The 16,436-nt window shown below is 30.3% G+C and overlaps 1 protein-coding gene across 1 annotated transcript in view; it reads left to right on the top strand.

The window, feature by feature from the left end:
* The window catches only part of LOC129988134 (muscle M-line assembly protein unc-89-like), a 130,653-nt gene that overhangs the window by 87,766 nt on the left and 26,451 nt on the right, over positions 1-16,436 (top strand). The window contains exon 3 of the mRNA XM_056096278.1: positions 15,407-15,462. Within this exon, the coding sequence (XP_055952253.1) occupies positions 15,407-15,462 (56 nt within the window). The remainder of the gene's footprint in view (positions 1-15,406; positions 15,463-16,436) is intronic.

Below are 16,436 nucleotides of genomic sequence, written 5' to 3' on the forward strand. Positions count from 1 at the left end.
ACAATTTTTCAAGGATAAAAATTGTTTTCGTCTTCTTCATTAAGCTTTCATGAACCTTATTTTGTTGTTTTACTTTCCGGACTTCTTTGTTATTATTATGGACGGTTTCGGCTGTAAAAAAATGACAGAAATTGCGGCATTCATTGAGAGAATAGCTTTATTACCAACGCACCTGTTCTGTGGAGGACATTACTGATAAGGCACGTTTCAAATCTGTATGCTTGATGATTATTAAAAACTTAAAAATGTTTACGAGCTTACAGAAGAACATATTTCAAGAAGGATTTTGAACGATAGCAATAATTTACATTTTTGAAACATTGATTAGCAACATTTAATAAGTTAAGTTTTAATGAGAGTAATATATATGAGACTCACAAATGCGGATAAAAGGATGTAGAATAGGTCATTTCTAAGCAAATTCAGTTGCTATTTTTGAAAACATGTTCAGGCAGCATACTTAAATTGGAAAAAAGAGTTTTATATTGCAATTTCTAAACTTTCACACGCATTGCTAAATAAATCATAAGGTGTTTTGACTCGTTGTTCAACAATCGAAATTTAAACTTCGAGATCTTCAGAGATTTCTAATCTTCTTATCTTGAATTTAAAACCAGCAGGGTTGATCTGCCCGAAAGTTTCTTACTGACTTCCTAATAAAGGTACGTGTATATAATTTACGGTATGCCAATGGTGGGTAATAAGAAGCGATTAATTGTTGTAATGTTGTTAATACACAAGTATCAGAAAACTATATATGTGATTTGGATGCCTTTTTTTAATCAATTGAAATTAAAATTTTGTAGTCACAAACTATAACATCAAAATAAGCTAATGAATAATAAAATAATCAAGCCATAATTTGCCGAACTATGATGCCAAATTTCATATATTTAATTCATTATATTTTTGAATTTTCTGTTGTTTATATACTTGTGAAAGTATAAACCGACAGATGATTAACCTTTTGACAAATTTCTTTTAAAATGTGATAAGAATCTATACTTTATATGCTAAAACTGTGAACCGAATTTTACCTAAGTTGTTAAACTTTTTAATTATCCAATTCATGTGAATGCAGAAGACACAACAATGGATGGTAAACCTCATGGAGGCTTTGGTTCCAAATTAGAAAAATATCTACTCTTTGGATGCCAAATATATGTACCAAATTTTATCTATCTAGCTCTTTTCGTTTTGTAGTTCTAATAATAACTTATATTCAGGCAGACTTCTTCTGAATGGATTTTGCTCAAAATTGATAGAAATGTACAAATTTCGTGTAAATATACATGCATATATAAAATTTTATCCGTCTAGCTTAAAGCATTTTTAAGTTATCGTATTCGTAGACAAATGGGCATAATTCCAAAAATATCTCTTTTCATACTCAAGAAGGTTAAAACGTGAAGATTCGTCAAAATCTCGAATTCGATTTTTTTTAATCTGACTTTTGTATTTGTATTCTTCGTATACGAGAAAGCAATGATGGAATTTTTTTCAAATTTGTATAAATGAACCCTACAATGTTTTGCGCCGATAGCATAAAAACATGCCGGTTCCGTTGTTTTTAGATGATAAATGCGGAAAGAGATATTTTAAATGGAATTTTTGTGATATAAAAATTAAAATAAACTGATGTTTCAGAATTAGTAATTTAAAAGTATTTAAAAATGACAATAATTATAAGTTACCAATCATATTTCATTTGTAAAAATGTATTAAAATCATATTTTATTATTATAACATTAAAAAATTCAGGCGAAATATCTTTTTCTTTTTATTCGGAACAAGCAAGAAATATAACTGCTAATTTAACTTATTCTTCAAACTCAAAACTCATAAAAAATTGTAGAATCCTGATTGTAAAATCAATACCATATCATAACATTTCAAAAACGTTCACTAAATAAATCTAAAAATTAATTCCAAGAAACTTTTATGATACTAACAAAAAAATTGCGATATTTTATAAACAAAAAAAAAGTTCTAAAAAATCGTTTTCAGTGGAATAATAATCTCCATAAATTAAAATAAAGTAATTTAACAGATAAATTATTATATATATTTTGTGGCAACAATATCTATTTACAATTATTATCTCCTGTTGCTAGTGGTGCTGATCAGCCGATACTTGTGTTTTTGCTACGTAATGAATTTGGAGCTCTAAGATCAAGAGTCATTAATGTTAATAAATTCAATAAATGTTTAACATTTGGTCCAAAGACTTTTTTTAAAGGAACATTTGGAACGAAAGTCTATTTTTAAATTTATTTTTTATTGAAATGGCTTGTCACAGCAACTAATAATCTTATTTTCCCCTGAATATTTCAAAGAATTATTTTTCTTTTCCAATGCTATTTTCTTTAGTAATATGTGGACTTTTAGACTGTTATATTAAATTATTCTTACACGTAATTATGTACTTGTATTTGAGATCTGTTACTTTGTTTCCACTGTTGCTTTCTCTGTATATGTTGTGATTTTATTTCAAGAAATTGTGAAAAATTATTAATAATTTCGGTTGAAAATGTAATCGTTTTATCTAAATAGTCGCCTATTCATTATCAGTGTTTCTGTCGTAGATCTTGAACCAGAGTAGCTCGATCGTACCTCTCGAATTATTAATGAGTTTAAAAAAATATTTAACAGGAAATTCGATTTTAATTTTTTATGGTTTTGTTTTAATTTTTTATGGTTTTGTTTTAATTTTTTATAGTTTATACTATTTTGTTAAGAATTATTTTCGCTTTTTGCTCCTATGTCCTTATCGCTACAAAATATTACATTTATTTGGTGTTAAATTAGATAATGCTGAAGTGTTTAATTAACGCTAATCATTTTCAGTAAATGAATTTACATTTTACACTGATTTTGAGATTTACAAGGAATCATTTGAAATTAAAGAATATTATTACTGAAATTTTAGTGTCTTTCTACTCTTATTTAATCAGTTTCATTTTCTGAAAAATTTTGTTTATTTTCATTCGTTCTAAAATGATTAATGCATGTCTTAAAAGAATGAAAAGAAAAAATATAAAAAAAGAAATTAAAAAAGAAAAAGCCGCTGCTATTTTTTTCGTGAGGTGAACCTTTCAATTTTTTTTTCGACCACCAATTTCAACAACAAAAAACAAGAAGAAAAAAAAACCCTTCATGCTCGAAAAATGCAATAAATCAAAAGAAACAAAAACGAAATCCAAAGAGTAACAGAATACATTATAATAAAGCCGTAATAGTACCCAGCATCCCACATCGTCGTCGTGCACGCATGCGCACCATCCGACGTCCCATTAAAAACGAATCAAGCGCGCCGCTCAAATTATATTGCACTAAACACCAAAATAGGGCTGCTGCGATTAAGTGAAGAGTAGTTATTAGGGCACAGTAACTCGCCTCTAGCGAACATTTTTGTTTTTTGTTTAGAATTTTTTTGTTTGTTTCATAGTTCTGCTGAACTTCAAAGAGGAGGTCACTTAGTCTTTCGCGGTATTCCATCGTTTCAAATTTCCTTATACACATCTCAGTTTGCTAGTATTTCATAATATTTTCTTGGTGTTATCTGGTAAAATGTTTCTTATTAGCAGAGCGTAAGCTATAAAACTGGAACCAGGTTAATTGAGGGCTGTTCTCTTTCATTCCCTTTCAGCGCATTTGTAAATAAAATGTTACGTAATATGTTTAGATTGAATTCCTCCTTAAAGAATAATAATACAAATTTGTTTTGTTTCATTTTGAACTGACAATATGAAATATTCTGTATAGTTCATAGTGTTATTTTAATACTATAAAACAATTAAGTGCATAGATAATGATAAATATTTATATATATTTTATCTATAAATTAGTTTATGGAGTGTTAGTGAATTAGTGTTATGAAGTTTCAAAATGATCCATATGCATTATAACAATATATATATATATATATATATATATATATATATATATATATATATATGTGTGTGTGTGTGTGTGTGTGTGTGTGTGTGTGTGTGTGTGTGTGTGTAATGTATTTTGAATCCTTTCGGCTAAATAATATGTAACATATTTTGGTTTAAGTAGAATTCAGGTTCGAAGCAGTGAAGAGATTTGGTATTTTTAATTTCGTTTTATTCTCTCTTTAATATCCATCTCGGGAAAGCAATTTATTTACAAGCAGACGCAGCGCGCAACAATAGCAGAAGTATGAAAGAAGCGCGAAACAAAATGATCACTAGTCTTATATAACATTGGATTTCTGGCTACGCGCCAATTCAATACACGTGGTGACTTTTGACACCTTTTCAAGGGCACCTAAGAGATCACTTTCATTTGAGACGTAGTACTGATGGCGCATTATTTTTTACAGAGGAATTAATTAAACCGAAATTGGAATTGGATCACGAAATAAGAGAATATTTTTAGAATAAAGTTACTATGGGCTAAATTAAAATAAAATTTTGGAAATTAATTAAATTGAAATTAGAATTAAAATATCATTACATATATATATATATGCTTATTTAAGGTAATGCATGGTTATTCAAGGCATCTTTAATAATTCTGTTTCTTCATATTTAAATGTTTAATTTTCTGTTCACTCAAACAAAGAATTACTCGAATTTTACCTAAAAATAATGATAAATATCATTGCTATATTAATATAAGAAAGATAATATATCAAATTTCATTTATTTTGAATTACATAGAGCTTTTTGAATTACCATTTTTAAATTTCATAGAGCTCATTGTGTCGAGACATTGGGGATTGCATCATAGTTTTCAATCATGATCATTTAAAAAAGACGGTACTTCAGTCGATATCCCTCTTCTCCAAACTTTCACACCACTCGAATCGGAAGTCTTTGATCTCTAGGGATTTAAACTCTTCGATGGAATCGAGTTCTCGAACCTCTCATCCCAAAACCAAAACTATGCCAGCAGGTCATAACAAACGATTTCAGTATGTGTGTGCGCGCGCACGCTCATTATTTCTAAAAGAGATTTATAACAACAATTAGTAGAAATTAGACTAATTGTTTTAGCTGCAGATGTATATAGTATAAATAAAATTATAAAACCTCAAAATTGCCCATAAATCATTTAATAATGCTACTACAAAATAATAATTAGAAAGTAGAAAAGACATTTATTATGCAGTAGCAATTAATGCATAATGTTAAAAAATATTATGGTATATTTATCATATATGACTACGAAGAATATCACAATGGATAGAAATGTAATTATAGAGAAGAAAATAATATGTGCTAATCTGTTACATAAAACATATTCTATTTCACTATTTTCACATTTATCAATCTCACAGATAAAGATTTTTTAAAAATCGAAATTTCTAAATAGATAGCTTGTACAAATATAGATAACTCATATTATCTTACAAGGCAACTTATTAATAGTTCTATGAATCTACTAGAATGAACAGAGATTCTGTAACATTACATGGACACAATTTAAAGGAAACATCTCGAAAGTAAAAATCTGCTTTAAAGATTAGATAGTCTAGAAAGGAGATTACAGATTTACGCCTTTTGGTCTATGGAGATAGTTCGTCACTGTAGATAATGCAGAAGCGACGTCATATTCGCTTAAATGATTCTCTAGCAGTGATGCCATTCAGTGACGTACTTTGCAATAGTTGCGTCGAAGAAAGAATCGATTTCGTGTGTGATGACCGTTTTCTATGTAATTTCTGCGAGAGACCATTCTTTGTTTTTATAAATAAATTTTGATATTTTCTACATTGTTTAATACAGAAATACTACACTAGAATTTAGGCTTTGACCAGTTGAATTGATCAACAAACAAAATTTAATTTTAAGGAGTATTGAAGCCGGTTAATTTAAATACTTGAGTTAACTCGAAATCTAAAACACAGCCAATCTAATTCGACATTTCCATTGCTTAATTAGAATTAATGAAAGGGCAATAAAGAACCGATTTTTTTAAATTCATATTTCTCAATTGTTATGCTTATTTCAAAATTGAGTAATTTAAACACATTGTCAAAAAAGCAACATGTTTGGCTTGTAAGGGAAGAGTTAAAAAGTAAATTTCTTTTTTTACAATGTAGAGATTCTCATCTTTTTAAAATTTGAAACCTAACCAAATTCAATTTCTCCGACATTTTGATGATTTTATGGTGTTCTGGTATTGGTTTTAATTATTTTTCTTTTATTGCTTGTACACTTAAAAAAATACTAAATAACGAAATTATGTCATTATAATTTAGTGCTACATGTTTTTTTGTCTACGAATTAATTAAATTAAATGTACTAAAATAATAATAAATAATGAAATAATTAATTTTTGTATCAAAATAAGAGAACTGCATTTTTTTAATATAAAAATAGAATTTAATGATGATGATTATGTTTATTTACATGTTTTAATGATGATGATTGAGTTATTTTATAGGTGAATTACCTATAAAATACTTAAGTAATCTCGTCTGTGATTCTGTGATAATTTTAGCGAATCCCGCTTTAGTGGAAGTAATTGCCGATAGGATTATATTAAAACTAACATTAATGATTAAATACTAACTGCACCATGGAAAAAATAATATATAAATATTTATATATTGTAATTTATCTTCTTATGATCGTTAATATAATTTTGTATTCAATTAATCTCCTATTTTGATTATAGGTGATTGTTAGCTTGATTCAATATAATTCAATAAATGATTTTTAATAAAATGCTTATTGTGCATGTCTTTTATAAAAACTGTGCGCTTGAAACAATTCAAAGTAAGCAACAATTTAGAAAAATTCTACAAAAAAAAAAGGGGGGGGGACGTTATTTGCTAATGGGGTTAGCTTCTTGACAGTGAGCCACTCACACGATATGGTGATGTCTCCGGACATAATAAATTTTCATTGCTTGGTTTAACTATTTATCGGTTTTCGTTTAATTGATTTTTATCGCCCATCTTGTCCATCTCATCGAGTGACCCATAGCTGTTTGATGTTGAAAGTACAATATAAATTATTAAATTCTCTAAAACTATTGAATACTAGACAGGATTTTGAAAAATTTCTTATATGTCACATAAACGTTCAACAAAAAATCAGTACGGATTTTTCTGCCCTCTCTTTTCGTATCAAGATTTCTAATGAGCTCCCAGTGTGTTTCGTACTCCTTTGATTAACTACCTCCGAAATTTTCTTTACTGCTTCATCGTTGCTACAGATTAGCTCATACTTCTCATTTTAAATAACTTTGTGGGGTTTTTTATTTTCTCTTTTTTTTAAAAAAAAATATTATGCTTGTAACGGAAACTAAATAATTTGTTACAAAAATCTCTTAAATTTGTGTAAACAATCCGTAGCAACAAAAGGTCATCTATATTCTTTGCTGGTATATGATCCACAAGCGAATATATTGTTTGAACAGAATTTTGAGTGTACACATTACGCGATATGTTCTGAATAATGAGGTAAAAACAATATTCCAAATTTTATGGCTGTAATTAGAATTTCGAGATTTTCAAATGGGTACATCGATTTTTTTCCTACTGAACCTGATTATCATATTAAAAGATTTAAATTGGAATTGGAATAGTATTTTTAGTACGAAAATTGGGTGCATCAAAAAAGACACAAAGAAAAAAGCGAAACCAATCAATAAAAGGCAGAGGAGGAATAGCAAATAATTTTATGTTTCTCAAATTTTGCATGTGTCTGTTGTCACACACCATAATACTTTGTATGCAACAAATGATGCATAGTATTCCAGCACGAGATATGTAAAAAAGTATTTATTAATCTCATATTAGTTGGCACCTTCCAAATGATGCACAGTTTGAGGGTTTGATGTGAACTATTCCCGTAGGTAAAAATTCATTGGAGTGAGATCAGGTGACTTAAGTGACCATGATAGCATAATATGGCGGTAGTTAATCCTGACATCAAAGTTATTTATTAACAAACATTTGAGAGAAGTCTTACAACTGAAGTAGCAGCATTTTGTCTCTACATAACGTCAAGCAGAGCATTTCATTGTTGAATCGGAAATGGCATAATTAATTAACATTGATGCATTACGAGAACTCATTACAGTAAGCTTTCGTATCCTTGGGCAATAATCTTTTTTTAAAAGTAAGGGGTAAGAATAAAGGTGCTTGTCGTCCTGCACCACACTGTCACTTTTGGGTTCACTTCATCATGGGCATTTGAAGCTACTCAGTGCATATCTAGTTCTTCTAAGAACCAATCAACGAGAAATGTGTCTCATCTGTCCATTGAATATTTGAATGCTAGCTGTTAACAACATCATATCATTCGCAAAATCTAAACCTAGTTGCAGCATTTCAAACTCGCTGAAATTGATACGGAAATTTGTGAAGAATTGTACGCAGAATTTTGTATACTGTAGAATTCAGCACTCTTGAAACTCCGTGTGTATCTATGATGCGATCTTCATCTTCGGTTGGTGCTCATCTGCAACAACTTCAATAGGAATGGAAGATCTCCAGGATGAGAACGATCACAAATGAGCCAATTTCTTCAAATTTGTGTATCAAATTTTGTATGGATTGCACGGATATCATCGTAGCTGGTAGTTTCTGTAGGATACACTTAATGTTTCTGCAGTAATTTAACCTTACCATTTTGTCGCATTGTTTCATTGCTAGAGGCAGGTTGTTCAAGGCCAGGAGGCAAAATGCAGCTCCCAATCACTGTGCCCTTTTTTTCTGTAAGGCGATAACGTCAACCATGACAGTGTAATATTATGTCGGAGATTCTTTTGATCTGCATACCCTCGTATCTTTTTCTAGTTCCAAAAAAAAGCTTCAGTAGGTTAAGTGCAGCGCAGAAGACTTGTTGCAGACTGTGATGGACAGGGAAAAAATCCGTCACAGTCCGATGTTTTGATGAATGCCATGGTTGTTGTTTTCACTTCTTTTAACTCAGCCATTTTTTGTACTAAAAATAATGTACTAATATCATTTTAAGGTGTCAGTGTTATTTGAAGGTCATGTTTTTTATGAAAAGCAAAATAGAGGATCTCATCTGAAAACTTAAAAATTTTATCATAATTGTAACCATAATTATAAGGGATGGAAAATTATTTTTATTTGGGCAATGCCCCTGGTAGAATATTGTTTCCCCATCGTCTTTTTTGCATGATATCAATTTTGAGCGCATACTGTATAATATTTGCATTCAAAATTTTATTCCATTCCCTTAAACAGTATACTCAGTAGGAGGTCATATACTGGCAAAGGTGTTTTTTTTATCATCCAGCAGATATGCTTCTGTTGCCACCAGTAATTACTGTTAGGCATCTCTCCTCTTCTTCTTTTCAAAATTATGCATGAAATGAAAGCAAAAAAGGAGAAAAAAATCTCGGCATCACGTCCTCTAATTGAGAAGACACCCAACTCCAGCCGAGAGCAGCTTTTATTTTTAAATTTTAATGACTCCCTCCTCTCGGCACTGAAATGACGATCCACCAAATAAATACAACCACCCTCCGAGAGAGAGGAGAGAAAAGAAAATCCGTGCATGTGTGTATATGGAAGGGATGCCTCTCCCTGTCAACAGGTGTCTTGCGACATTCCTCGGTAAAATTGAGAAACTCGTAAGAAAGAATTCGCTCTCCGCGTCACGTGACACTCCCATACCTGAGGTCTGGCAGCTAGCCAAAGGAACCAGAGTTTGCTCCCAACAGATCGTAAATTGTGGTGCCGTGGTGTGCGAAGAGATTGTGGTATTCCAGTTTTTCTTTTCCCAATCAAACTACGTCGCAGGTGTTTTCATTTGCTGGTAGAATTAATTAATGTTCTCGAGAAATTATTCGTACAATTTTTCCTGTGCTTCTGTTCTTGGAATGCTGCAATTGGCTACATTTATTTCTTTATTTCGTAGTTATTATTTTCTTATTTTTAAAGTTAAGTTTTTAATTTTTCCTTATCTTAAATGAGCTTGGATTGTTGGTTGTTTAAGGTTTCAAATGGACTACTGATTTTGCCATGTATGATTCCAAGAATAGCAATTATCAAGGGCAATTAAAAAATTTTAAAGACCGTTCCTTAATTTTTGTTGTATTACCGGTAAATCGTTAACATTTTCAAACAAAGACAGTATACTGGTAAATTACCTTGAAATTTTTAAACTGTGAAAAATAAAAATGCATAGTAATACGATATCTTATTTGATTCATATGCACATTGTGACAAAAGAAATAGTATGCTCAAAAGATGCCGGAAATACCTCAATTATAATGCATATATATGAAAGAAATCGTTTTCAAATTTTTATGAAATATTTACACGACTCATCTAAATATATGGCAACACTCAGTATTTGATTTTTATTATCGTCTGGAATTAAACTTTTAATAAGATAAAACAATTTATATTATCATTTTTCCAGAATTTCAAATTAATTGAGTGAGGAATATGCATTAGAATTTGTTTTCGCAATGTAGTTTATGTTACTAAAATATTTTAAATGTTACCAACAACCTTGAAAGACAGTTGTTAGCAAAAATAAGAATAGTTGAATGATACGAAGTAATTTTTATTGATTATCGCTTAATAATAAAGGCACGACATTTCTAAAGTCGTGAATGTGCCGAGTTAACTGAACTGTATTTTTCACAATGATAATGCTTCTTTTCACTATGATATTATTATTCGTGAATTTTTGATAAAAAAAATTAAACAAATGTGACTTCACAAGCTCCGTATTCATCAGATAGGTCATATGACTATTTTTTTTTTTATTTCCAAGGTTAAAACTTCATTTTCATGGTCACTGTTTCGATCCTTTTGATGCAATGAAGGGAAATTCGCTTCGAATTTTCGGAGGCGAATTTTACGAAAAGGACTTTAATGTACGTGTTAGTACCCGAAAGATGTTGGTAGAATTCCATTGCAGAAGATTTCTTTGAAAGAAATCTGGTAAATATTAATCAATGAATTTAGATCTTTTATTCTATGATAGTATTCCTGATAATCAGAGCAATATATGAAAATAAATTATACTCTTTGTATAAATATTTAAAATTCAACAATTTTATAACAAATTATAAATAATACTTAAACACGAATATTTTTCCAAAATAAAAGCATTTATGAACTATGTAATTAAGTACTTGATCTATTTGTCAACTTGTTTTTAAAAAATAAACATGTTCAGAAATATAATTGACGAACTTTAGGACTCGTATTTGTGATCTAATTTTTTTTAAAGAATTAATTCCACTTTAGCAAAAAGCTGTTTCAGAATTCGCATTTGTTGGTTTAATTATAAAAATACTGCAGCTCTTATTTAATGATTTTTTTTTGGGGGGGGGGGAGTATCTGAGGTGGATTATCGAATTATATTTCTTTAACTTTCTCTCTCCGTCTTTCTTTTTTTCTCTCAATAAGTAACATGATTTTCTTTCATAAGTAACATCATTGCGGTTGGATGAATCATGTGACTCTGGGCTGGCGAATAAGTAGAAAAATATTATAATTGTGTGCAAAATTTGCTGAATTATTTATAAACACAATCTAGAATTACCAGTAAGCATCTGAAATGAAAATTCGCAACTTACCGGTAACCCGTTTATCAATATTGCAAACTTTACTCATAACCATGTCACTTTATCTCTCTCCATCAGGCGGTTCAAAATTACGAGGTCCGTCCCAAAATAGCCCAAGTGTTGCTTCAAACGGGACGTTAATATAACTAAACCAAACCAAACCAAACCAAACTCTCCGTCAGTTATCTGAATAAGAATATTTTAATTTCAACAGTTATACAAATAAGAAAATATGAAATTCTTCACAAGAAGGTTGTTTTCTTAACTACATTTATTTACTATTTTTGGAAGTTTAGAGAAATTTTTTCTAAAAAAAATTGGGAAAATTGTCATGGTTTAAGAATTTTTGGTCTAATAGAAAAATAAATCCCTGAAATGTTTTCGGAAATTTAAAACTAAACATTCTATTTTAATAAATATCTGCTATTTTCATACCCATTTAATACTTGCATAAATACATTAGGCCTCTGCGTTCGTCGACCAATTATCATTCTTTTTAACTCCATTCACATTCGAATTCAACATGGATTGCGAAATCCAGTTGGAACCATTGGTTGCTCTCCCATTCATTCAGTAGTTTTTTCCCTCTCACAGCCGATGTAAACAAACAGCAGTATTTTAGTAAAAAAAAATTGGCAACAATAAAATAAAATTTAAAAAAACGAAGCAAAGCAGAGAGAAGAACGAAAAAAGGCGCAAATAAACAGCACGGCAAGGACAAACGGAAGAATAGCAAAATGGTTTTAGCGCGTATCGTACATTCCATTCTAGAAGCTCGTGATTGACATACCTGAATAATAATAATAATAATAAAAAAAAAGGATTGCGTCGTAGGAGAATTTTATTTTTGTATTTTCGTTCTTTCTAAACTCGCTTCGGTCTTTTTTCAATAAGCTTCCTGCTGTTTCAAAATGCGTTTTTAATTAGCGTGCATAAAGCTCATTTTAGGAATAGTAGAAATTCATTTGTTTATTGTGGCTTTGGATGATTCAGTATAGGCGTGCTTTGCGTTCTTTGTATTTGTTTAACCTAATCATCCTTCTCATACTTTCGATGTTACGAATGGTTTACAAGGTTAGTGAAAGGTAAATTGTACGCGATGTTGAGATTATTATAGCCAGAATACAGCCAAAATTTTAATATATTATTTTCCTAATTTTTTTATTAAAATGTGCTGATTTAGGAATTGTATGCTCATTATTTTTGTTCTCATTATTGCACACTCATTATTTTGTTATATTTGTTTTGCTACAAATATGATAAATTCAGAAATTATATAAATTTATAATTATTATATTAAATAATTATATAAATTTATAATAATAATTATTATATAAATTTATTATTATTAGAATAAATAAAATACTTTCAATTCTTTATACATCGCCAGTCATACCCAGCCATCTTACAAGTTTTAATTTCCCTGCTTGCAATTAGATCACTGTTGTTGGTTGCACCCCGCTGTATAACATATGCAATCTGAAACAAACGATACCAATCAAAACCTCGATGAGTATAAGGTATTGTTTTGAGTCAGTGACATCAGTTTAGAAATAGGTCGGACTGACGAGAAATTGTCCTATAATGCCTCTAAAAACACTACAAGCAATTCCTTCACGTAACGATTGAGTATCTATTGTTAACCCATCGCACTGTTTACAGTTGAAACGGTTGCATTTGATTCTATGTAATGGAGTGTTCTATCCATATCAAGTGAAGTAATTACCCTCTCGAAAAACACTTTTGTTAATTGGTCATTTGTCGTTTATGGTCTTTAATGATGCTTTTGTTTTTTCGTCTAGCATTCCTTTTTATTGCTTCACGGACTTAAACGATTGTTCGTCAGATTTAATGAGTGCTATTGATAGATAACGGTGCATTGCCACTTTTTGATAGGCAATATTTTAGTACATAGTCATGAGTCTGATAATGAAACAGAAAAATTCCTAAGGCGATAAAATATCCAAAAAGTATATCTAATGAGTAAGAGTAGCTCGCTATTTGTAGGAAGTCACTATTAAACTATGATTACAAGGCAGATATATTGGGCAGTTTTGTATCCGCTTTCTTTGTCTCTGTTATCTGGACTATAGAACTCTGGGGGCAAAATCGCCGCTCTGGAAGCGTAAGGTTTCATGACTTTATTCATACTTACGAAATGATAAAAAAAAAAAAATACATGTTGATACCATAGACGATTGAATCAGACGGTAAATACTCCCGATTATCCGCCTCATTATCCGGTCTATTTTTCTTTTATCTTAATTAAATGAGGAAGGCAAGGCATCTATTAAGGATGTCTATTTAATCATATATTAAGAACTTTTACAAAACCTAAAAACTGTAAGTTTTCACTCTTATCTTAGCTTTTCATTTCCTGTGTAATCATTTATCAGTGAAAAATAAAATCAATTTGAGCCAATTTGTGGCCTACGATTTACGTTAATTTTTGTTTATGTTTACTACATTTAAGTCAAGCATTACAGAATTTATTTTAAAATGTGAATAGTTTATATGCTTTACCTTTTCTCTAATAAAATCCTCAAACATGCAAAGTAGTATATAAATATATATAAATTTCTAGTACAGAGCCTTCTATTTTAACTTGACACGTTACCGGCAACTGCTTCTATGATTTACCGGGCCGCAGCCGCGTTCACATTCTACTTGTCTTAAGATAAATGGATGGTATAGAATTCAATCAGAAGTGAGGAAATACGTACTATAACAGTGAGTTTTGCTATGAAATCTTTGTCTTCTAGTATTGTTAGGCAAGCAAATATAGAAATCCGGCCTATTCAGCTTTTTTTTTTTTTGTTATCTGGCCAGTCCTACCGCCACATTAGGCCGGATACTCGGGAGTGTACTGTGTTTACTTCTATTGGTCTGAATAGGGATAAAAGTACGAGGCTAAATAAAATAAAGTTTTCAAGCTCCGATGGGCCCTAGAAAAAGTCAAAACAAATTTATTGCTAAAATTATTACAATCATGGTTACTTTTGGACATAATCGCAGTAAAGATTCAGATTTTTGTAATATCAGTGAATCAGGTTTCCTATACCTCATTCTAAAAGAACATTTGCCGTCAGTGATATAAGAGGGATGTGTAATATGAGAGTTCCTTAGTCTGGAATTATTATTTAATATTCTAGTCAGTTCTACAATTCAAGGATGCGATGAAAATCACTCGGCTCTAAGCTGTCTTCTCCATGAAGGGGAACAAAGATATAAAACGGTCGCTACAGCAGATCTTGTTCAACAAAATAACCAAGTCGCTCGAAAGAATTGGGGGATGCTATAATCCCAATCAATGACATAGCCGATCAGCATGTCAAAATTAAAATTTTGGCGAGTGAATGTTTAGACATAGTTCTTGTTCCATATTCTTCCTTTAATGCAGAGCGTTAAGTCTCCTCTCATATCATAGGTGACAACTTTTTTTGATGAGTTTGAAGGAAACATTATCCTCCGAATCACTAATGTCTGAATCTTCACTGCGATTGTATTGAAAAGTAACTATGATTATATACAACTTTTGGTAATTAATTCTTTTTGTTCGTCATGTTTGTTTTTTCCTGGCCCTTCGGAACTTGAAGGAAAAAAAATACAATCTTTGCATTTTTTGTTTCTGTGGCCGAGTATTTATTTTAAGATGATATGTGCTAAACTGAACCATTGAATGGCAACCATTAATTAAAAAAGGTTTAGTAAACTACAGATTATGAAAAAATTAACACAAGGTTCATAACGAAATAAATGAAAAAAAAAATGTAAAAATAGCGATTTTGTCAAGATTATTTCTTTTTTGTATTTTTGCAAAAGCTGTTCTTGCACGATTTCTTAATCTTCTACCATTTCTTTTCAGGTGAGACAGGATTCCATCTGGATAATGGGGACGTCACGCCAGCACAGAACCCCAAGGTAAAAATTTTTGTATGTGTACGCAATTCAGAAAGAATCTCGACTCATTTATTTAATGCTTTGTTCCATTCCTTTCTAATGATACGACTTCAGTAGCTTTTGAGATTCATTTTGGACTCTATAAAAGTATATCTCATGTCAGATGATGAAGATGTCTGTTTGGAATATATATATGCTGATTTTTTTATAATAAACCTATGATAATACCTTCATTATTCCAATTAGATCGCCTTTTAATTAAATTCTGTTTAAATTATTATTTCTAATCCACATTTCTATTTCTATAATACAGTTAAGAAAAGAAATATATATTCCATATGTATATTAATTCTCTTAGCTCGTCAAAATTACAAAAATCATCTTCGGTAAGTAATTCTGATAAAATAAAACTAGTTTAAAAATAAAATCACTGCCTATTTATTATTTTGGAGCTTTAAGAACCATAAAAAAGAAATTTTAGACCTTTTTTCGCCCAAGTTAATTGCATTCTGAAATATTTTTGAACTAAGAAAACAAATAAATGTATATTCACTGCATTTCTTGAGATATTCTTATTTTGTTGACGCCTTAAGATAACCTCGATTAATATTGTTTTATACAGCATTTGAGTTTTTGTAACATATTCCAAGTCTGAAATGTGCCTGAACAAGATATTCTCTATCAGTGCGACTTTAATCTTAGATATAAGTTCTACCTATAAATAAACTCCCCCCCCCCCACACACACACAAAAAGGAAGAAATAGTCCGCCCGATATGGAAATTTTCAAACTTTCTGTAAAACACACTTCTCTGCCAAATCATCTTATCGGCAAGGAAACCAACTATGCTTGATTTAATAAATGTACGAAGAGAATAAATTGATATTGCATTATACATTCGAGGTAAAAGAATCTTGTATCGTTGCTTCTATATGTCATTATCAAATTTATATTATTTCCTGAGGATAGTATTAAAACAAATGCCCCCGTTGAAA

Source organism: Argiope bruennichi, chromosome 10 (assembly GCF_947563725.1).
Source record: "Argiope bruennichi chromosome 10, qqArgBrue1.1, whole genome shotgun sequence".
NCBI lineage: Eukaryota > Metazoa > Arthropoda > Arachnida > Araneae > Araneidae > Argiope > Argiope bruennichi.